This window comes from Pygoscelis adeliae, unplaced genomic scaffold (assembly GCF_000699105.1).
Source record: "Pygoscelis adeliae isolate BGI_AS28 unplaced genomic scaffold, ASM69910v1 Scaffold36, whole genome shotgun sequence".
NCBI lineage: Eukaryota > Metazoa > Chordata > Aves > Sphenisciformes > Spheniscidae > Pygoscelis > Pygoscelis adeliae.
This window is the reverse complement of record NW_008824934.1, coordinates 5,421,510-5,444,874: the sequence shown is the minus strand read 5'-3', so window position 1 is coordinate 5,444,874 and position 23,365 is coordinate 5,421,510. Positions and strand designations below refer to the sequence as shown.

The following is a 23,365-nucleotide window of genomic DNA, read 5'->3' as shown; positions in this document are numbered from 1 at the left end:
AAAAAAAATGGGGAAAAAAAAAAATCAGCTTTCTTCTTCCAGTTCCACCAAAAAGTTCTTCTATAATGTCCTTTGGAGTCAAACCAGAGATGACTATGTACACGGTGTCATTATTTATGTATAACAACAACATACATTGCTAAAGATCTTCACTAGGCAAAAAGACAAGTGTTCTTCCATACAAAATGACTGCTTCAACAAGGATCTAATGAAGCGTCCAATGTGAAGATGTGTTAAGTTTTAATTCTCCCTAAGTTTTTAGACCAAAATTATGATCTATGGATCCTACATGCATAGAGCTGGCTAAGAATGTCTCTCACCCTCCCAAGATAAGAGTTTATACATGCTCATATATAAATCAAAATTATGTAAAGAGAGATATATCACTATACGTATGGTTTTGTGTTGTATACTCGTGTGTGTATATACACACATTTCTCTATTGGATCAGGACAGAATCTGAAATCCTACATTTTAAACACCACCAAAATCCAAAACTCCATTCAGAACACATCACATGCCATTTTATTTGAATTAGTCTATACTCCAACTCTTAAAAAGAAACTTCCATAATTGAACTGATAAAGAAAAAGCCCGAAGTTCTCATTTTGAAAACCACCAGGTAAAGTAAATTAAAGCTACGCAAATGAGATTTTCAACTTCCCAAATCAGGCCGAGTCCTCCATGTACCATGTCTCTCCATCTCTTGCCTTGTTCTGTCCACTTACAAATGTAAAATGCTTGTACAGTTACTTTCCCCTTATAAACCAAGACAGAGACAACTCCTATTGTAGCACATGAAAAACTGCATTGGGAAAACCACTGGAAAGTAGCAGTTCAATGAATTGGAAGAGATACGTCAATTCTCAGTGTATGAAATTAAAGTAGACATAGGATAGAGCCATGACCTCTAAGTAATATCTACCCAGAACGTAACATCACGTAGCCCCAAGCCAGGTGTAAGAATACTCAAACACACAGTGTCTTGGAGAGAGAAAGGGAAAAAAAAATTCTTCTTAGAAATTCAGTGCAACATTTAGGAATAGCCTAAGTGGGAGCCTTGTAGTAACAAGAGTCTGGGGATATTCAAGAAACACAAAGACAAGTTTTTCCAAATAGTCTTGACAAAGGCAACAAAAAACTCCATGTTTGTGTCTGATGCAGGGCAACAATATTTCACCAACAGGAAGCGACAGCAAAGAACAGCTATTTCTAGACTCTTACTTCTAGAACCAAGTTCCGTTCTACCATGCTACCACGTTGCCCATTCACTGAAGAACAGATAGGGTTGCTTGATTACTTGCACTGAGTGCAATCTGCAGACATTAGGAAGGGGAATTACTGAGCAAGTGTTTCCATATGAAGGTGCAAATGCTCCCCGTAGCATTTCAGTGCGAGACATGCCCAGCTCCTCATCGCTGCCAGAGGTGGTGAATTAGGAGGCATTACATTAGCTGTTCCTTTGCGCCTGCTCCTGGCCACCAAGTTAATCATTCCAGTCATCACTCAAAAAATACCCGATTTGCAGCTACGAGGCGAAACTGGTTTCAAAGTAATGGCTCTCAACAGACTTCCCTTTCAAAGCATTGAAAGGTTCTCTCTGCCATCAGTTTATAAGCCAGGATATTACAAAGCTTGTGAACACTTCAAAAGCTTCCACTGAAACACAAGGACATCTGCTATTCACATTTTAGGATCAAAGGTGGTTCAGGTTCAAGCAGCTTAAATGCTGAGTTGACCAAAACCATGCTACAATTTACCATGGACAAAATTATTTCAAAATTACGGTTAGGACATCAGATTACTGATATCGTCAAGGTAAAACTGTAACATACCATTCGAGAGAGAACTAAAACCTACTTTTGGTGCCTAAGTTTGCTGCAGACTGTATAAAAAGCCTACCAAAAAGTAAAAATAAAACCTGCTGTCCTTAGGTGATGTGGCAAACTGGATTTACAGCAAAGTAAAAGTCTTGCACTCAGGAGTTTAGTCCAGCTACAGCTAAATAAATGGCTCAGGACAAACGGCTCCTCCTCACATAGCATACCTCAAGGCAGCATGAAGATTTTCGTTTTCTGCCATGGATTCTGATGAAGCCCGTCCCATTAAGCCTACCATGGCATCTGCAAACAGAAAATCTCCAGCCCAAAGCTAAATTCTGAAACTCAAGTTTCCATTGTTTGTGCAGAAGCAGTGCATCATTACCCCAGTGGCTTTTTTATGGTTACTTACATTGGAAGCAGGCCCCTGCTTTAATGCATCTCATATGAATTAAATGATCGGCTGTTAAAATGATGACAGAAGCATGAATCTCCCCACTAAAGCTTAGAGAGTGAAAGTCAAACTAAACAAGGCCTAGCAGTTCAGGCCAAGGTGTACTGAGGACACCCATTCTCAACAGACTCTTGTTTTCCTTGGCGCAGCTCTCGCACACCATAAGGCCACGGCCAAAGTCAAGCCCTTGGCCACCACTTCACAGCTATGATTTAAAGTATTAGGAAGGCCTGTGATTAAATACTTGTCCGGGTCACCATAACTCGGGTGTAATTACTGCAAACACTTTAAAAGAGTACGCAATGCTCAAAACTGTCTCCAGATGCCTTCCCCCCCCTGTTTTTCCATCAGCTTCTTCTGTAAATCAACAACGTGGAAAGAAAAATCACCTAGGTCTAGGGCAAGCTTCTGCGACTGCAATACTAACACAATTTCAGTTCCTCTCTGCAATCACAGAGCCTTCTTTCCTTCGCTTGGCTCAAACCTGTACAAAAACATGAACTGTTTAACAGAGTCTGCATTGTCCTTTGTATCGAAAGCAACAGTCTGCCCTGAGAAGTCTCATAAAGGAGTTTTAGCTACTGCCAATCTCTCCAGTCACTCATGACCATACAATACACCTCCTGTCCTCCAGAGTTTATTACTCTGCTCGAGTCACTGATTTCCACAGCCCAGATCTTAAGCAACCACAATTCATCAGCAGCATGAAGTAGGGAGACGGCAACCTTTGGCAGGTGGCTGGGGCAGAAGCACCTTCACCCAGTGAAGTCACGTCCAGCAGATTCTGCCTGTCAGAGACTAAGACAGCAGCACTGCCTGAACAGTCATCAGTCTGGCACCTTCCTTGCGAAAAACAGCTCTGTCAGAGGAAGTCAAAGTAATTAACACTGGCACAAAAGCCCCAAACGTTTAGAAGAGCGTTTGGTTTTTTTGGTGGGGTTTTGTTTTTTGTCCTGGTACTGCAGGAGGAAAATACTAGAGAAGGATACTAAAAGGTAACTGACGTCTTTAAGAACAGAAGAATCCTATAGTCAATGCAAAATACAGGTTCGTTCATGGTGGCCTAGCTGGCTTTTAAAAGAGACACATAACAAAAGAGGTCATCTTGTATTTTTATAATCCTATTGGAACCTTCCAGTAAGAAAGCGGGCAAATTTTACAGCTAGAAGTATCTGTCTGGGTAACACATATGGAAGCATAAAAATTTAGGAACACCAAAAGAAAAACTAAGACTTAAAAAGCAAGTCTAAACTCCTACTGAACGCTTTATATTTTTAATGGAAAGCTATACTGCCATCAAGCAAAGTTCAAGGGGCTTCCTGGTAATTACACACTTACGCATTAACTGTTTCACTGGGCTGCATACGCAGCAGGAGAATAGATGTTTATACAACACCTCACAAAATCAACTTTTTGTTCCTGACTGGGGCTACTGGGTATATAAATAAGGAAAGGCATGCCTTGGGTCTGCGGCGTACACTCATGCCAGGATACAGACATACCTGTCTGGTAAGGCTCCCTCCAAGGTTCATGGTACCAGAACCAGTTTTATTAGTCTGCAGCCACAGCATCACTGTGGAGGTCAGCTTGTAATGAGCAGTACGACCACTGGATTTCTCCTAGAAGTGGAAGGATAACAAAAAGGATAGAGACAAAAGGTTAAAATCCCTTCAGAAACAAAATGGTGGCTGGCCCCGAAGACCCCATGAGCAACAGCACAGATATGTATAACTCCACTCCCATAGCACAGTCTGTTTCTTCAAAACAATTCCAAGTGTGCACATTCCCCTAATTGTCCAAAGCAAATCTAGTTAGAGCAATTTAACCTCCTATTACCTTGTTTTTATTACCTAATTAGTGATATTTATCTGTAGACCTTTATGTTAAAAAAAAAATAATCTCGGGATCACATGCACGGAAAGTAACATACTTTCAATTCTTCTGGGATTCTTTTTGATTACAGCCCTGACTTATCTCTATCCAAATTGCTTCAGGGAATTTTCAAAAATTAACAGGGGAAATCAGTTTACAGCCCCTAACACAATATTGCATTGTTCAGTGGAACACCTGTGCTCGTTAATTGTCTGGAATTAACTGGGTTTTGTTTTCACTTAGGAATATCAGCTGCCCCAGAGGCTGTACCTGAACCTCCACCACGTGGATGGAATCCCAGCATCCCTTAATCTTCTTTGATCCATCTCCAGCTTTCTTAATGAGGATCACCCCGGCAAAACCATGATCCAGATCCCAGAGGTAGACAGAGGAGACTCCACCTTCAAAATACCTGCAGGATGCAATCCAATAGGCATGTTAAAAGTAAGCAGGAGCCAAGCCAGAGTTAGATATCAATAATAATCTTAAATAAGCCCAATCTCTATATCCTAATAAAGATTTTTTTTTTTAAGACGGCACACTCTCACCAGTTATATACCTAGAAACGCAGCAGTTTAAATAATTTTATAATACAGAGTCTTTAATTACAAAAAACTGTACATTTCTCTAAAGGAGAATAAAAGTCTAGCGAGAAACAGAGCTAGCTACAGATTTCTACAGTACTTGGAACAAACAATTCCTCTGATTCCAATTAACTATAACAGCTGGTAAAAGCACAAGCTACAAAGTAGGCTGAGAGTAAGGCTTTATTTTACAGTTTGGCCTTTTTTTTTTTCCCCTTTTCTCTCGCTATTGGGAAAGTCTGGAAGTTCTTTACAACAAAGTCCGCTAATTAAGACAAAAGGGAGCAAGTAAGTAGCTTTATGCTGCTGTCTCAAAAGTTTGTGTGAAGCTGACTTATTGATTTATTGCAAATAGAGTTGAACTGAAACCAAGGTTCTTAGAAATGAAGGGATGCCCTTGAGGTTTACATATTATTCCAGCTTCAGATACAGTATACAATGGAGAGTAGGCTAGATTACCTAACTCTCAGGTTTCTGGTAGCAAAAAGTACGCTCTTAGAAAACTAACAAAGCAATGACATCTGCAGAACCCAACTCCTCCTTTATAACACTAGTGCTAGGCTCCTTATATGCCAGATGAAAGACGCACTTTAAAGTAATACGGTAAACAACCCAATGCTGTAGGAAGAAAGATGCACAAGAACCAATTTTGGCTTCTAGAAAACCGAAACTATAACCCACAGCATTCTACCAACTGTTTCCATTCTCAAGTTACCAAACAGCCATAAGGAGAATCGAGCAAAAGGGAATACTCTTTCATGGCGCACAACTCTTAGATCTCAGCGATAAACGCCTGCTGCGCAGAATCACCATCTCCTGCGAAGAACTAAGGAAAGGAGGAGAGGCAACTTCAGCTAAGCCCGAAGATCAATGACAAGACATTCTAGTCGTCAGACATTTCTACTCTCTTCTGAGCACCTACTGCCGTTCTGCAAGTACGTACATAAAGCAGACGAAACACCTGAGAATTCATTGTCTGGAGGAGAGCAAAAGCTCATCACCCAAAGACGCGAGGAGCTGCTATGATTGACAGTTCCCAGCAGCTAAACTAGGAGAGAGTCACGCAGATTAAACCGTTCTACGTTCCTGCCTCTTACTGTCATGAGCGAGACGATCACATAGGTCTGCAAGTGACTGCATGTTTTTCCTCTTCTGCAAGAAAGGAAAGTATCACTCATTGCCAACATGAAAAACTTGTTGAACCCTCCCACCTTCGTGCTCCCCTCCTTTCTAAACACGAGCCTGACAGTTGTTAATGGCATTCAAGATTTGATTTACTATGCATTTTGGACTTCATGTATTAGCTTGAAGTACTGTAGATCCAAGAACACTACTAACCCATCCTTTTCTCCAAGTCAGGAGAAAAGATCTTGGGAAGTTAACGCAAATAACACAGGCAACTTTCAACATTTTCCCTGCACTTACAGATCAGTCCAGTATGTTGTTTCAAGAAGGCAGAGTCGCCGAAAGAGCCCCAGTTCTTTTTAATCGCATGCATCCGAGTCTGTATCAAAAACAATGCTGACCCCAGGAGGGGTGTATGACTTCATATTAACTCACCACATCATTTTATTTTTAATGGGTCACTACTGGTACTCATCACCAAGCTTAGCCTGGGCATTTAAGTAACCAACACACACAGCACTGTCCCATGACATTTGTCAAGCCACTGATAATACACGATTAAAAAAAGAAAAGCCCTTTGCTCCACAGGCACGCTAAAGCCAGACTTCCAGCAGGCAATTTAAACCTAACAAACCAACAAACACCCTTTTTATATCCCCTGGGGAATTCACAAATGGATGTTGGTTAATGCAGTTAATGGGAATTTCAGTCCCGCAGCAAACCTCATTTCCAATCTAAGTGACCCTTCCTTTGACAAAAGGGCAGCGTGAATCAAAGGCCAGAGAGCAGAAGCTATTGTCCATTTCATGACCAAGTCTCCTCAAAAAAAAAAGAAAATTCATATATAGAATAAGTGAATTCACTCAAAATGAACTGGCAGCCACTGAGAATATTACAGTCTGTACAGACAGTTTCCCCATTACCCACTTTATGAGCTTGCTATGAGCATGAAACGTTAATTAAGAGAGGGACCGAAACAAGGTTTTTGGAAATTTATTCTTACCTACTGTACTTTGATCCTAATGACATGAAACAGGAAAAAAATAATTTTTATGTGGTTCACCTTTATGAGATTTTACATAAAGGCTTTTGTGGGTATTTTAAGAATGTGCTAAAATGTTGTCTGAAACCACATAAAACCATCCGAAGAACCTCCCGCCAGAACTAACAGCGCACACATGGAAACGCTTTAACTTGCCTTTGTATATTTAATGAATCAAATATAGTATTAATATTGTTTTAAATACCAACATGCTATTTCAATAAAGTTGCTTTGCCATAGCCAGATCCAGTATCTTGAGACTCAAACAACAATGCCAGCGGTTGAACCGTTATGAATCCAAGGCACGCCGGGATATATATTAGCCAAAGCCTCCTCTGTGCTTCAGCAATATACAGTCACTTCAAAAATTCACTCCTTCATGGGGAGAAAATATATATCATCGATCACTACGTTAGATTTCACCTTTCCTCACAGAAACAAAAACGCACTGAAGTGGGATTTCTGAAGACTATCTAAACCCAGGAAAGTCATGTTTGGAGAGGGGAACATTCCTTGAAACCTGTTTTCTTCAAGAAAAATAAAGAAGTGCTACAGGTTAATTGGCTGCTACGTAATAGAAAACTGGATGACAGACTGATTGGTAGGAATTTAAATCCACATTCATGAACTTGGGTTTGCTGCAAGGAGGCTGGACTACCTCCAAGAAACCCCTTCACCACAGATTAAAAAGCAGCACTTATTAAAATTGAAGCAGGAGAGGTAACCAGCTTGGAAAAGGTTCCCGGAAGGCGTAAGCTGGTATCTTCTGTGTTAAAGAAATGGATGAGCAAACCAGAGCACAGGCCCATCAAAGTTACATGCATTAGTTGCAGCAAAACAACCTGAAAGCACTACAGAGCTCCTGGATCGAACAGAATTTTCTTTGGTCGCCCATTCTGGATACCCCTCTTGTGGTACGTTATCCTCCCGCACAACAGCAGTCGTAAAAGGCGATCTGTCTTCTTTAGAAGCTCAAGTCCTCTCCCAAAGCATCCAAGGCCCAGCACAAAGCAATCAGCAGATGCTTTTGAGATGTACAAGAGGTCTGACGTAGGAGGAAAACTCCAATTCGTATTGGGGTACCTCAGAAACATCCCTAAAGGATAAACCATTTTCAAAGGACAGCAATTCAATGCAAAGCAATCTCTCCTCTTCTGCTTAAGGACACGGATCTCTCCAGGCTGTTCTCTGGGTTTACCCACAGGCAAAAGTTTGTTATAAAACGATGAAAAAACGTAGTCTTATGGTTGTCATGTCCCTTTATTAACAACCAAAACACTGCCAAATGATATCCCTGCCCTCTCCGAGGACAGCCAGTGTTCTTCCATCTCTGGTAAAATTGCTTTTTCTAAATTTGCCCAGAAAGGTGATTAAAAGGCATACGGCCCAATGTAATCATTCATTCTCTTTACAAAATTCAGAATAGCATTTCACTCAAAATCAATTCTAGTTTTAATGTCATGATCAAACACTTAAGTTTTATATCCGTTACTCATCAACCACAGAACTCCTGGAAAAAGCTGTTCTATACAAAAAATGTCACACTTAAGACTGACCTACTTTACGAATGCAAGAATAAAAGAAAATATTTAAGCTAAGAGTGATCCAAAGCTTTATGAAGTGTTTGAAGTTTAAGTGGGTGGAGACACAGGATGGAAACTTGTTTAAGGAACTCGAGCTGTATCCATGAAATGGAGAGACTGCGGCCAGAACAAAGCCGTAACTTCAAGAGGGATGTGATAGGGAAGGAAATCCCCCGGCTTCCAACACAGACCTCAAGAAAGGAGAACAGATTAATCACTTTGTTTTACCACTAAAGGACAGACCAGAAAAGGCACTGTAACTTTCCCGATAGCATTCTACTTCCCCCAAGCCCTGCAAATGAATGCTGGACCCTATACTGAGAAAATGAGTTTCCACCACACAGCAGTAAAAACAAGCTACGACTTTCAATTACACTTCAGAACCAAATCACTCATCCATAAAAACACTTGTGTATTTTCCAGTAAGTAACTGAGAGCCAGAGACACTGGGTGGTTTTTTTTTTGTATCTGGCTTATGGCTCTCGCAGCACTAAGCCACAAAACCCTGATGCCAAAGTACCAATACCTGGAACCTCAGACTGGCTATGCAAACCTTCAAGAGAGTTGCACAGTGTTTCAAACTGGCTCATTTAAAGCAGCAAAATATATTCTCTTTTTTTTCCCCTAAAGGTTGCATAGCTATTTCTTCCAGCTACAAAGGTTCAGCCTAGAAAGAGAAATGTCTCCATCTATTTAGATCAACAGACTTCCAAGAAACCTGTCATTTAAAAAACCTACCCCAAAGGAAAATACTGAGTATTCAGCTACAAATGTTTTTACAAGAGTTGACAATGACTAAAGTCACAATCTGAGAAGCTAGCGTCTAACAGCAACCCAAAAACATTACCTGAAAGACTAGGTGAGGAAGCAGACATTTCAACTATTATTAAAACAGATGGCTGTAATGGCAAGTGACTTGGCACAATTTTCACTGAGTCCTTCCCCTATGCCTGCACCCTGTCATTTCAAACCAGCACATAAATGGCAACAGAAACATGAAGGAAGTGACAAGTTTCAGCAACCCACCCTCCGCCAAACCCAAAATATTGCTAAGGTGTTCATTCTGCCATCTTGTAGCTCAAGCGAGGGGAAAAAAAAAGTCTTCAGGACAACATCAAGAGATCAGAGTTGTCACTAGATAACTTCGTTGCCTGTGTCCTCCACCCAGCTTTCTAGTAATGAGGCTCACGAGCCTGTTCTTTAATAAAAAGGACAGGTTGGTACCAGGAACCAACCAGGATGTAACACTTCTCCCACTGGCCTGAGTACAGATGATTTACAATTCCTCCCTCCCTCCTTCCCTGGTCCCAGGAGTGCAGCTGTATAACACTTTCAGAATGTTACCTAAATACTTAAAATGAAGAAGGTAAAATGTTTGTGTATTTAGACCAGCTGGTTTTCACCACAGTTTATGAACACAGCCCAAAGTATGCTTGTGGACTCTGTACAGGTATTTTACAGAAATTCTTTCCAGCATACACAGGTGCAAAAATCCCTCAAGCAAACATACCAATCTAGTTAGGTATGTGTAACTTCAATGCCAGTTGTACTTAAAAGCACACATCTGGACCATGGTGGGATGACTCAAACTGCGAAGCAGAGTTGTGAAGTGCAAGAACTCTGCAAGGAAGGAAAACAGTATCCAAACAATGGGATCCTGAAGGTTAAAAATCCCCCAGAACCTCCCATTTTGTGCTTTCTAGTACTCTTCATTATTTAAAAGAAAAAAAGTGCATTGCTCACATTTTCCTTACCATCCAATTGCTCTTGGCAGATGGAAACTAATGACCAAATCCCTTTTGAGAAGTCACCTGGAAACAGTTCCATTAGCCACCTAATAAGCAAGACAATGGGTCACTTTGTAACATGTCCAAACGCGTAACTGGTTCATTAACTACCAGGAAGCACCGACTGCTTACAAATCTTTCACCCGTACCCATCCGTTCGACCAGCATGCTCTGCAGAGACAGCCCACTGCTTCATCCACTGACAGTCTGACACATTTTAGACTCTGCCAGCTATAATTCAAATATGGGTAGGAGGGGAAAAGACAGCAGCAGAAGTCTTCTGCGTCATGTATTAAATTTGCCAAAGTCTGTGCAGACTACAGATTTCATGTGACGTACTGCTTTCTTCAAGTAGGCATGTATCAGATATGCTACAAGATGGCTATTATTTGTTAAATTACTCTGCCTTCAATTTTCCATCATTAAAACACCGTACATTTGTGAGAGCATGAGGTAAATTTCTGTAAGTGCAAGCACAGCCATGCATTTAGAGATAATCAGTTCAAAAATTCCAAATCATAATTCACTGACATTTTAAAATTTAGTCTCACTCCATCTTTGAAAGCATGTAAGCAATTTCTTACTAGGGATTTAAAACCTTCAGAGAAGGGTGTTTGAGGATAGCACTGCATCATCAGTGCTGACCTCCTAATACAAGCTTTCCCTCTCCAGTGTTCAGATTTTATGTAATCACAGAGAACCGTGGGAACCCAAGGGAAAAACTCCTCCTCCGCTGAATATCTCAGATTCAGAAGATAAGAATGTAGTCTGTACAGAGCTGCTCCACAATGAAGCACCCAAAGAAAGAAAAAAAAAATCTGATGAAAAGCAACTAATTCAGTTTTCACAGCATGACAGTACGCTTAATTTTTTCCTCTCTCCTCCTACATTTGCTCTAATCTGTGTAATATATATATCAACAACTCCAATACTGATTTTCTTTTGAGTTTTGAGCTGCCCATGGGCAAGTTAAGGAAGGGACCCCAACACTGCTCTGTTTACTCTTACATCTAAACAATTTCCTTGGGAAAACATCATGGTTTTAATTTTAAAAGCACACAAACATTAAAGCAGCGAGCATCTTGGCAGTTTAGGTCTGTCTTATGAGACTTCATCTTGTACTTATCAGTCTAACCCGGAGGCAAGAATCTCATAGATGACATAATCCTGATGTCACACCCTATTGTGCAAAACCCTAGCCAGCAGTGAGATGGAAAGTCAGGTTTCCTTAGCGCTAGGATGCATAACAAATGCATCTGGATTCAATCTGCAGGGCCCTTGCTGTGAAAACCACAGTAACTATCATGCCCAAGAGAAAGCCATCACAAAGGGCTAGTAACCATTAATGAGGAACAGTGAGCTAATGGCAATAAAGTCACTTCAAAGCTTTCCATGGGTTTTTAGTTTAGGCAAACTAGGTTTACATCTAAACACAGACGGAACGCTTATATAAAGAGCTCACAGCTGCCTAATCACTTTGTGAGTTGAAAGTTGCACTGCAGGCTGCAGGAATCGAAGCTCAGCGACCGCTCCCCCATGCACACCTACGGGCCTGAGCGCTGGCAGGCTGTGCTAAAACCAAAAACACTAATTACGCCTCTTACATCTGGTGCTCTCCTTCCATTGACTTGGTGGAATTGGCGCTGTTCCACGCACAAAATAAATCAAATTTGGTCAAACAGGTAAATACAGCAATTGCTACAAACCTTGCAAGAAGTGCAAAGTATTTTCAAAATTGGAGAGGAATGAACTCCACTCAGAGTACCTCATGGTCTATCAGACCAGGAAAGACACGTATCAGACCAGCTAAAGGGATATACAAAGGCAGGGAAGGAGAAGTCAGATGACAAACTACAGCAGCACTCTGAAGGAGTTAAAGTCTAAGGGCAGCATTAACAGAGGTTTGCCATTTTTTCATACCAAGACAAGTAGACAAAGACTAATACCAGAGGTGGTTCAAGCACACAATCCAAAACAAATGAAGAAAAAAGGTAAAAACAGCTAAAAAGGGGAAAGCCATCCAGTAGCTTACAGGACATTTGAACATACTTGGTGGTTGAGACAATGGCACAGAGTTCAGTGGCGAGGAGCCACAGAGTCAAGCCAAAATGAGACATCCCTGAAGCAAACCGAGGCTGTTCAGTGAGATTAAACACACTGATAAGAACAAGAGTCAGTCCTGAGCACTCTGAAAATTAAAGGGTAAGCTTGTCTGTCACTGGGACTTCACTGCTGTACCTGACCAGCAGTTGAGTCCCCTCAAACTCTCTAGCAAATGGCTCCTGAATCTACGTATTCCTGAAGGCACATGCGTACAGGAAATTATTGTAGCCTTTCCTCCTCCAGCTGAAAAGAGAAAGGTGATGGATGTTCAGTTTAGGCAGTATCTACGCTGCAGAGAGTACTGCAAATGCTTAGTTGGCAGGGGCGCCATCCTCAGCACTGCCAACACCATCAAAAATTTGAGTGACTAACTCCATTTCGGACAGGATTCCAATCCAAAATTCAATAACATGAGGATTACCCACAGTGAAGACATTTTAGAGGTCAATCCTCTCCCAGACCTCCTTCCGCTCCTACCAAATTCCTTGTCCAGAGCTCTAATATAACAAATTGAAAATGGATCAACATCAAAACACAGATAGAAGCAGAAGTTCAAAAGGCTTCATGGCTTACTCTGTTGAGGGAACTCAAAACCTTAATCAATAAAAACATTTTCAGGAGCAGAATGATTAAGAGGAGCGTTTTATCTTCTTTTTTTTTTTTTAAGCTGTTAAAAATCAAAAGTACCAATAAATCCAACTTAACCCAAGAAACAAAGAGGTAAGGGATAGCTTTCTAAATGTATGTCAGCTTACTAAACCGGTCCAAAGTTACCAGAACTCATCTTGTTTGTAGAAATATTCAGATCAGCAGCATCCTTCCCCAGGGAGTTCTATTTAATCACTTCAGGAACTATTTCTTCCAGACAACAAAGAGCGATTAGATTACTTAATTAAAGCACTGATTATCTCCAACCCAAAACAACAGAACACAGAATCTAAAATAGATAAGATTTATCCAGATGCCCTGGTCCTCATTATGCTTTGATTTCAATCAATCGCACACACACGTCAAGCAAAGGGCAATAAATTACAACCATGTGTTTGAAGAAATTATCTTCGTGATATTGGAAGTGGAGAGCCAAGGCTCTAACCGAATGGTGTAAGATATTAGACTTCCATCTGGGAATAATAACCTACTGAACAAAAACATACCAGGGCATTAGCTTCAGGCAGTGTCTGAGTTAAACCTGGCAGCAGGAGATCTAAATTAAACAGTTGTTTTTTGGGAAAGTGACATGCATTTTGCTAAAACAGATAACCAAGAAATATGCTTGTTGTTTAACATATAGAATAGAGAGGGAGTTAAAACCTAGTATGATTCCTCTTTAACCCAGAGAGACATGAACACGCCTCCAGAAATAAAAGGTGGGCAACTCTAGAGATACTTAAAGGTAGTTTGCATTAAAACAGACACTTACAGGGAACAACTCAGCACTGGTTAGGAGGCACTGAAGATTCAGCTAAGCTTTTCTTCTCAAGCTTTCACAATTTGAAACAACTCCATGCGATACTACAAGACTTCTCCAAACTTATTTTCACGCTACAGTCACTCGGTGTGCTGGCCAATAAGCTTTTGGGGACAAAACTCAGATTTAAGACTATTCACGAGCAAGCAAATCTGTATGGGTTATTGCACACAAATTGTTAACAAACGCATAACAGGCTGTTTCCCTCAAAACACCCACGCTAGCAGGTGCCAACCCCTTGGGAAATGGCAAATACATGCCGATGACTCATTAAATGTAGGTGGATACTTACCACACCTGATTAGAACAGAAATCTAAAAAGGAATGGTATGTGGGCCAAATGGGACTGACAGAAGGAAAAACTGAAACTATCTGAAGTCGTGGGAGACGCCCGAGATGAACTCTCTCAGATATTATCAGTTACTGTGCGTAAAGGTAAAATGGGAGACAATCCAGAGGGAGCTTGGACCGTATGCTGAGAGCAGAGCGTGAATAACACATATTCTCAAAAGTACTTATTTTTCTATAGAAAGGAAACATCTTCCTCTTCCGCTCCCCGCTGCAACGACCAGTATAAGATGTATTTTAAAGCTGGGGAGCAAAGCGAGCACCATGCAGAGCAACGTCTCAGAGGCAAGTGCTTACAAGGTATTAAGATACACAACATCTTTCTAAGACGGGCAGTCCATACTGGCTAGATGTCTGCAAGCACAAGATCAGCAGTTTAGCCCAGCAAGGCTGGAAACAAAGCCACAAACTGCTTTGAAAAACCCAGCAGAAACCCTCATTATAGGAATAAAATGTCTAACAGCCCAAGAAATTCAAGCACACTGGAGCCTGGTGTTCTCTGCGAATGACTGCTTACATAAGATTATTTTTGTATTAACTGTTACCTCTCTACCATAAAACACAGCATAGCTGTGGTTAGAGGTGTAGTTCAAAAACATTCTCTACCCCGTAGAGAGAGGGACAGAACAGCCTCTCAGGGGACTGCTGTATGAGAACCTGATGTGTCAGATCAGAAGCTTCTCTCTCAGCATCGTTTTCATCCTCTTAAATCTGCAATGCAAGCTGAAAGTCTAACAGTGCAATAGCCACTGCACTTAAACTCACATTTTTAAAGAAAGTATTTGTAATGTGAAGTATCGATTAGATTTGTGTCACCTATGAACGGTCTGCGTGGACAGACAACCCCATCAGAGTGAACAGAGACAATTAAAGTCCCTGCAGGTCAATCCAAGAAACTTTTTTCACACACTGCCTACAAAATGAACACCGTTACTGGAAGGTAGACCTGTTATAAATCTTCCCATATAGCAGAAACCATAATTTCCACAAAAGATACAGTACTGAAGACTGCCAGCACGCTGCTTATTTTTTTGAGTAATACATCAACGCTTTCAAACGAGCCTGAAATATTTCACAATGCTGGAAAAATCTCTGTTGTCGCTGGCTCCGGAATTTGAAACGACACTGATAACTTCGTCCTGGAACCAATGCATCGTGCACTCCTTTCCCAGCACTGCAAGCTGCCAAACCAGAAGGCCAGTGACACCTTCAATCGACATCACATGGCTCAGACCTACTTCTGGCTTTACAGTGGGTACGCAGTATTAGTTTCCAGCTCTAGCAGACCATGGAAATTACATCACTGCAATTGCCATCTTGTTCCCACTACAACCCTCCCCACACTTCAGACTCCCACACGGCTTCAGCAGCTGTTATGCCGGTAATTGTTACAGTCATTCCCAACCTGATATGTTGGCAAGACCAGCAAGCAGCAGCGAGGAAACCTGGCACTTGTTACCTCCGCCTCATTTTACCCCCAACTCCAATCTCCAAGTAAAAATTAAGCTTCTGCTGTCAAAATACAAAATCCAATTGTCTTATTACGGAAACTGCAGAGTCCAACTACTAGAACAAAAGCATGTTTCTATCCAAATCTCCGTTGTAGGTAAAGTACAAATCATTTCCAATTTCAAGCATGAGGAACCCTTCAAATGGTCAGGTTAAGTTTCCCTAACTTCGCAAATTCTTTCAAGAAATGCCACAATTTTTACACCACTCAGCAAAATGTAAGCCACCCTTCTCCTCTTTTTCTGACACATTTTTGAGATCATAACATGCATCAAAGCGTACTGTGCTGACAGATGCGCTTATCTAGTCTGACTACACTGCAAGCCATAATACCTCCGTCATTTCTGGCTGATGACACGAGAATGAAGTCTTTGTGAGAAATCCCTCCCGTACGCCCTCTAACAATGTATTGCCTATAAAACCTGCACTGACAAACTGAAAGATGAAATTTGATTTAATCTCGCCTTTTAGTTGCATACAATGTATTAAGACTACTGTTGCACCACACGCTGAACAGGGCTCAGCAGATTCACCTAAGTCCGAGAGTAACCTGTACCGCGCTTTCCTTCCTGCAAATGAAACCTTTTTAAAGGAGTTATTGTATCCAGCCACGACTTCACGGTCATCTGTTCAGAGAGGGATTTAAAAAGACAGTCTTGGTTCCACAAACCTACTCATTTTCATCTTAGTGTATTAAAAATCCTATTGCTCCTGGTCTGTTCTGCACCTGGGGAGTAACTGCAAACTTCTCTTTGCTGCATATGCAAAATTCCTTTCTTCCAGTAAGTTCAGATACCAGTAACAACTGTTACTTGCAAGAGAAGTCGGATATCTATGAAAATAATGCATGAAAATAAGTAAAAAATTGGTACCTGTAACAAAAGTGTGAAGATCGCACGTTTGGACAGGCTACATTTACATCAAGCCACATCTTAAAATGAGTAGAAAATCTAGCAAGAAAAGTACCTTTTTATCTGCCTTTGTTAGCATTGTAATATACAGTGACACATGATGAACCACATCTAAGGATGTGTTTTATCTCCCTTTTTGGGCAACATGAAGAAGCAATGAGGTTTGTTCACCTTTTTCGTGGTCATTAGGCATCTCCAATAAGAAAGCATCCCGTTACTGGATGAAGCAGTAAGTTCATTTTGCTTTGCAACACACACTTCCTTTTTAGATTTTGCGTTACTATTTCCATCCCATCACCGCTTAGAAGACCACAATCTATAAAGACGACAGCTAAACCTGGTTACATCTCAAGACCTCGGGTGTGATTGCAATGCAAGACCAGCGCAGTCCCACCTTTCAGAAAAAATGTTCAACTGACAAGTCACCCGGGCAGCTTCCTACTGCTGCTTTAAAAAAGACACTGCCTAATCTACATTTATCTTACACATGCTCTATTAATTCCTTTGCTTTACACCTACCTCTTCAACAAGACAGGGCCTGAAACAAGCTTCAGAGAATGGCGCTTGCAGCAGAAGTACATTAATCCCCATACAACTGCTGCATCTCAGTATACTAGCGCCTGTCATTTTACTGGAAGATGTGAAAGCTGCTGCTATATATATAGATATTTTGAAAGAGTACCGTCTTGAGGGAATGGGAAAAGCAGATGGTTTAAGACTGAACTTAGTCAAGATCAAAGAGAACACAGGTCATCTCAGGACAAAGACGCCATTAATCTGTTAAAGGGGGGAGGGAGGTAGGAAAGCACCTCAGCATCTGCCTTTAGCATCAGCTGACAAATTTGATCATGTTTTCGTATCGTGAAATCACAGCGGATACGCTTCCCAACAGCAGATCAGCAGCTGCCTACCCTTCTTCCTCTGCTATACATTGGTATGCCACTCTCAGAGGCAGCTAGCGACCACATTTTAGACTCATTGTGTGCATTGCATGCCTGCTGAAGGAAACAAAGAAAGCAGAGGGCTCTGTACGGTAGAACTGACATACAAGTCTCTGTACTGGTCAAAGGCATTGTTGGCTTCCACCTCCAGCTTGCGCAGGCGAGCAGATGGCATGGCACCGTCTTCCAGGGGAGGATCGTATTTGTTACTCCATGGTGATCTGCCAAAGAGACAAGGGAAACAGACACAGTTAGACAACAGAGACAAACTTTGAGAGGTTTGAGATCAGTGGGTCTGACCTGATCCACAGATGCTGAACTTCCAAAAAAGCAGAAGGTACCCAGAGCAGTCTACCTGTATGAATTTCAGCCTCAACAGCCATTTCAAACACTGACAAAAAGGGGACACTGACTCCCCAAAGTTTACAGAGTACCTGGGGAACACTCCCCGTCTTCAGGTTTCTGCTATATAAATAATAATGCTTGGGTTTGAATCTGTTCCTTCTTAAATACACAAAAATGAGGCCTCAGCTGTTGCCCATTAGGTATTTAAAATTATTTTCATGCAAATACAAATAGATTGTGTAGTTTATTTGGGATCTAACAGTATTTGAGCCAAACACTGCTGTCTACAATTAAGGTCCAAATTCTCCTCCCCTGTTTTGCTTTGAAATAAATTCTACTTTTAGCATAACGTTAGGAAAACATTTCAACAGTTTGAAGGATTTAACAGGGTTTGTAAAGCTGCAGGTTTTACTATGATTTCTGCAGGTGTGGAAGAGATTTTGCACTCTTAATGAAAGACTCGGTATTAAAAGATTAATGGAACCCTTTGCCCATCTGCTTGAGACTTTTATAATTCCCATTCTGTAAACCTGCATTCTCCATTTCCCGTTGGAATAACCAACCTACGTATATCACTGGTAGTTTAAAGAAAGGTACCTCTACCCTTTACCTACTCACTTTTCAAAATACTCCAGCCTGCTAGCGCTAGGTCTTAATGCAGTCCATACGTAAGGGCTTTTTTCTCAGTAGCCATTTGTTACTCATTTCTCAGAAAGGCATCTAGTTTTGACATCTTTAATGCAAAGCACAAAGAACAGGCCATGCTTCGCTCTGGCTTTGCGCTTTCACAGCACTTCACTCCTCCCTACCACATCTGACTCAAAAGGTGAGACACCGGGAAAAGCTAAATCATTATGTCACTTCCACCCAGAGCAATGTTTTTCAGGTGGTGGTTCTCTTTTTAAAACAGTTGCTTAAAACTCGGTTGCTTTGGAGAAAAGTCGACAGCTACAGCAATGCTCCTTTACCTAACAACTCTCTGAAATCTGGAACAAAGATTTGCACAAAAATCACCACCGGCGCTATCTGCGGGATTCCCAAATGGCACACCTACACCCATCAGGCAGTACACTCAAAACCAAACACCAAAGAAGTTCAGGGAGACAGATCATTGACCCCACTATCGTGACGTCTGCAAAAGCAAAGCCAGGGTTCGTATGCCAGGCAATGCAGAAGTGTACTGCTACCTTATCGCTGGCATTCATTAGGATGCACCTACTTTTTTCTTTCTCTACTAAATTTTAAAAGGCAGATTCCAAAAAAAGTCTGCTGTTTTCTGTAAACACGGAACACTGTGCTTCTCCATCATGTACGAGGAAATCGGTGAGCAGAGAACCCATGCAGAAGCCACAGTCAAGATACTTTTAATCGTAAATATTAGATGTCTTTTGCGGGCTGCAGGAATGGGATTTAAGGGAAGCCTAGTAACATAGATTCTTCTAGCTAGCAGATTGTGGCATTTTCAACGCATTACAGTTGGACCCAGCAGCAATTTCACCTAAAAAACCCGAACAACTCATAACACAACCCCATTTTTTTTTCTTTTTGTGGAAGAGTACTCACAACACATTTAAAAACTTAAATGGAGGCTATTTGAAGAAAGACAGACGGACAAGCACTTAAATTTCAAAAGTCAGATCTCTAATTTCCCTAAAAGAGAATGTTTTTTGTTTCAGCCAACAGGTTTCAGTGTTGTTGGCACCAAAGTCCCCATAAGGATTCCATTTAATAGAGTGATCAAACATACTTAGAGTGGAAATGTATGGACAAAGTCAGGGACCTTGAAGTCATATTACAAAAAAAAAACAAAAACCTTAATAAAAGCTCTGCCTTGACGATGTGGATTCCACAGCTGTTTGATATCTTCCACAAACCTTTGTTATTACAGGAGCACTCGCAGAAGTGCCTGCAAGACCATGCGCACAAAAGGCTGCTCCCACAAGCAGCAGTGTGATAATATGAAGAAACTGAAAATTATCTATTTATGAAGATCCAAGAGAGACTCCAAATATCTATCTTCTGGTCTGATTCACGCTCAACATGGAGAAAATCAAGCCTGTCTAAATATGAGGAAGGAGTAAACTCTGATGGGCTAAGCATTAGGATATTCATTTCCCTGTGTGCTGCCCCATGAAACTGATGGAGTTATCACCTGAATGGCCAAACATCCCGCACCAGCATTTTTCCAAAGCTAATTCCCAGTCAAATTGTAAAGCCACTCAAAAAAAACCCTACAAAACTTGATTCCCAGTGAGAAAGTCTGACTACCTAGCTCCACCTTTCCTGCCAAAGTAGCATGAGGCTCTGTTGTCCGCAGAAAGCTTCGAAATCCTTGGATTAGTATTAAAAGAAATGCAATTAGCAACCTCTCCAATAAGAAGAAAACTGGTGTTTAGTTTGAAGCGTGCAGTAACTGGGGATGTAGCGTGTTGCAGACAGGGAACAGTATTTCTTGGGACTTCTAATCGAGCGTGTGGTTCTGAAAAATCTTTGTGGAAATATCAAACGCTTTTAAAAGCACAGTAAACTCCTCCTAGATTTTGGCCTAATTGATTAAATTAATGTAAGAGCCACTTCCCAGTAACAACTTCAGATTTTATGAGGTATGAATAACAGTGTCTGAACACAGGCACAGAATGGGATTAACACACGCACATGTTAGTGTCACTTGGTTTTCAAAGGCTTTTGCTTTATGCTGAAGGAAAGAATTTACTTCATGAAACAGAGCTGAGACCAATCAATTCCAGAAGGAAGAATCACTTCAATCCAGAATGCTTCAATCAAAAGCCTTAAAGAACAGCATTCTTTAATGCCAGCAATTAATAAATTATGCCTATTCTATACAAACAAATGAAACAGCTTTTCTGAAACCCCATGACTTAATAAGTCCTGAAAATTTCGAAGTGATTTAAAAAACATAAGCCCTCCTGTTTCCTTGTAACTATTTAAATATCTTCTCAGCAAGAAAGAGATTGAGCGAATTTCAGAGGCAAGCATGAAACTAACCTTAAAGAAAGGGCTGCCACATGCACTAATTAAACACGGAGGGGCGGGGGGGAGCAAGTGTTAGTAGTTATTGCAGCATGTCACAATACTGTTTAACAAGTGCCTTTTCGAGTTTCCTGTGCCTCTGGTGATAGATGCTCATGTCAACAGCCCAAAGAGGATGCAAGGGGACTGCAAGAAACGTATCACAACTTCAGCGAGAAAGCATCTCTTGAAAGACCCACAAGAAATACAGGATCTAATCCCTTCTCCTGCATCTGCCAGAGAGGATGCAGCTGCGTGAGTACATCTTGTGGAGGGCAGAAGCTATAAAACTCTATTCTAGCTACTAATTTAGAACTGATTAAATGCATGTAGCTGCTAACACAGATCTGACCAACTCAAGACACAGAAGCTTAATGCACAAATGCTTTTAAAAGGCACCAGGCTCTTTTGTAGAAGGTTGAACAAACTTTAAATGTTAGACTAGTAGCCTAAAGAACATGAGTGAACACTTCACCTTAGAGACCTTCTTACTTCTTGGCCCACTGCAATAGGTTATATTTAAAAAAAAACTCATCAAGATTTACTCGGCCACAATCCAGATGCACTTGTTAAACTTTGCATCCATTATCAGTCTCCGCCTCCTATTTCTAGGACAAAATGAATCTCAGCATGTTCTCTGTGTAAATCATCTACAGACAGATATGCTTTTAGTGTAGGTAAGTACCTTTCCTGCAACTCAAAGCGACTGAAACCAATTAATATAGAATCTTTTATAAGCTTACCTGCTTCTGCAATGATGGCCTGAGCCAAAGAAAAAAAAACCCTGTTAAAATATTTTCTGGAATTCCACTTTGAAATAGAATTCTTGAAACATTCTGGCCAGATGAATATAAAACACTACTGCAAATCTGCACAAAACAAAACTAAATTCTTACTGTAAATCAGTTCCAATTGTTAGCACTAAAAATGTAAGCTATTACACTGAAGTTGCTAGGAAAGCCAGAGATGTAACCCTTATAATCATAACCAGAAGCAGCAGAATGGCTGAGCTGTTAACTCAGGACAGAAGATGAATGGTGGTCGTTACTTCACAGCCTAGCACCCTTCGTTAAGAGAAAAGAATAAAAGCTAGGTGATGCAATATTCACAAAGGTTTCTGGACTATAAGCTTTGTGATTCTTAATTAAATATTTGGAACTATGTCACTGTCACTACAGCCATTAAGAAAAATCAGGCAATGCAAAAAAGAGGGGGGAATCACTCAACTGTAATCATCCTAACGGCAAGCTATAGAATAAAAACATTAAAAGAGAGACTGCGTTCAAAGTGGCAGCCAAAATACTGAAAACTCATTGTACCATTCCAGTATTACAGCCCCTTCTACTTCAAAATTTATATTATAATTACATACAGCTTATATTGTTCAAATATTTTAATTGGTTTTGTCTACAGTCTTCAGAATAAATTAGCTATTTTGGTAGAGAGGGATTCCTTCTGTTTGCTAAAAACTTGGGCCGAGATTCTCATACAGAACTAATGACATTGCATGTCCGAAGTCAGACTCAGTCCCTTGCAAAACATGAGCGAAAGAGCCTTTCCCAGCTGGCAAGTCCACCCTGTTTTGTACACGCAGAAGATGATTTTGTTTAAACCAACTGCTTGCATCATCTCTTTTCTGTTGTTATCCATTCCAAAGATTTTACAGCCTTGCAACAACAGATGGTTTAATTTCTTATCCAGGCCATCACAGTCATTTCTTCTAGATATCCGACTGGTTTTAATTCTCTAAGATATAACTATACTACAGAAAGCCTAAGAGAAATACGTTAGTCACCCCTTTAACAAGATAACAACATCACATTTTAGGCTTCAGTGAATGACTGCAAATGACAGTAAAGAAAACGTGCAGAAACACTGCGGTTTCTAGGACAAACCACATCTCGTCCTGGAGGCAGACAATGGGGACTGTATTGGGTTTGCGTGGCAAGGCTTTGGTAGCAGGGGGGCTACAGGGGTGGCTTCTGTGAGAAGCTGCTAGAAGCTTCCTCCATGTCCAATAGAGCCAATGCCAGCCGGCTCCAAGACGGACCCGCCGCTGGCCAAGGCCGAGCCCATCAGCGACGGTGGTAGCGCCTCTGCGATAACGTATTTAAGAAGGGGGAAAAAATGCTGCGCAACTGCAATTGCAACCGGAGAGAGGAGTGAGAATATGTGAGAAACAACTCTGCAGACACCAAGGTCAGTGAAGAAGGAAGGGGAGGAGGTGCTCCAGGTGCCGGAGCAGAGATTCCCCTGCAGCCCGTGGTGAAGACCATGGTGAGGCAGGCTGTCCCCCTGCAGCCCATGGAGGTTAACAGTGGAGCAGATATCCACCTGCAGCCTGTGGAGGACCCCACGTCAGAGCAGGTGGATGCCCAAAGGAGGCCGCGACCCCGTGGGAAGGCCGCGCTGGAGCAGGCTCCTGGCAGGACCTGTGGCCCTG

General features: G+C 41.2%; 1 protein-coding gene across 1 annotated transcript in view; it reads right to left on the bottom strand.

Annotated features, from left to right (window-relative positions):
• Positions 1 to 23,365, bottom strand: part of CAPZB (capping protein (actin filament) muscle Z-line, beta) — a 46,039-nt gene that overhangs the window by 9,768 nt on the left and 12,906 nt on the right. Inside the window, exons 4-6 of the mRNA XM_009325309.1 lie at positions 17,655 to 17,768; positions 4,417 to 4,558; positions 3,777 to 3,893 (exon numbers count right to left, since the gene is read on the bottom strand). Coding sequence (XP_009323584.1) covers positions 3,777 to 3,893; positions 4,417 to 4,558; positions 17,655 to 17,768 — 373 coding nt within the window. The remainder of the gene's footprint in view (positions 1 to 3,776; positions 3,894 to 4,416; positions 4,559 to 17,654; positions 17,769 to 23,365) is intronic.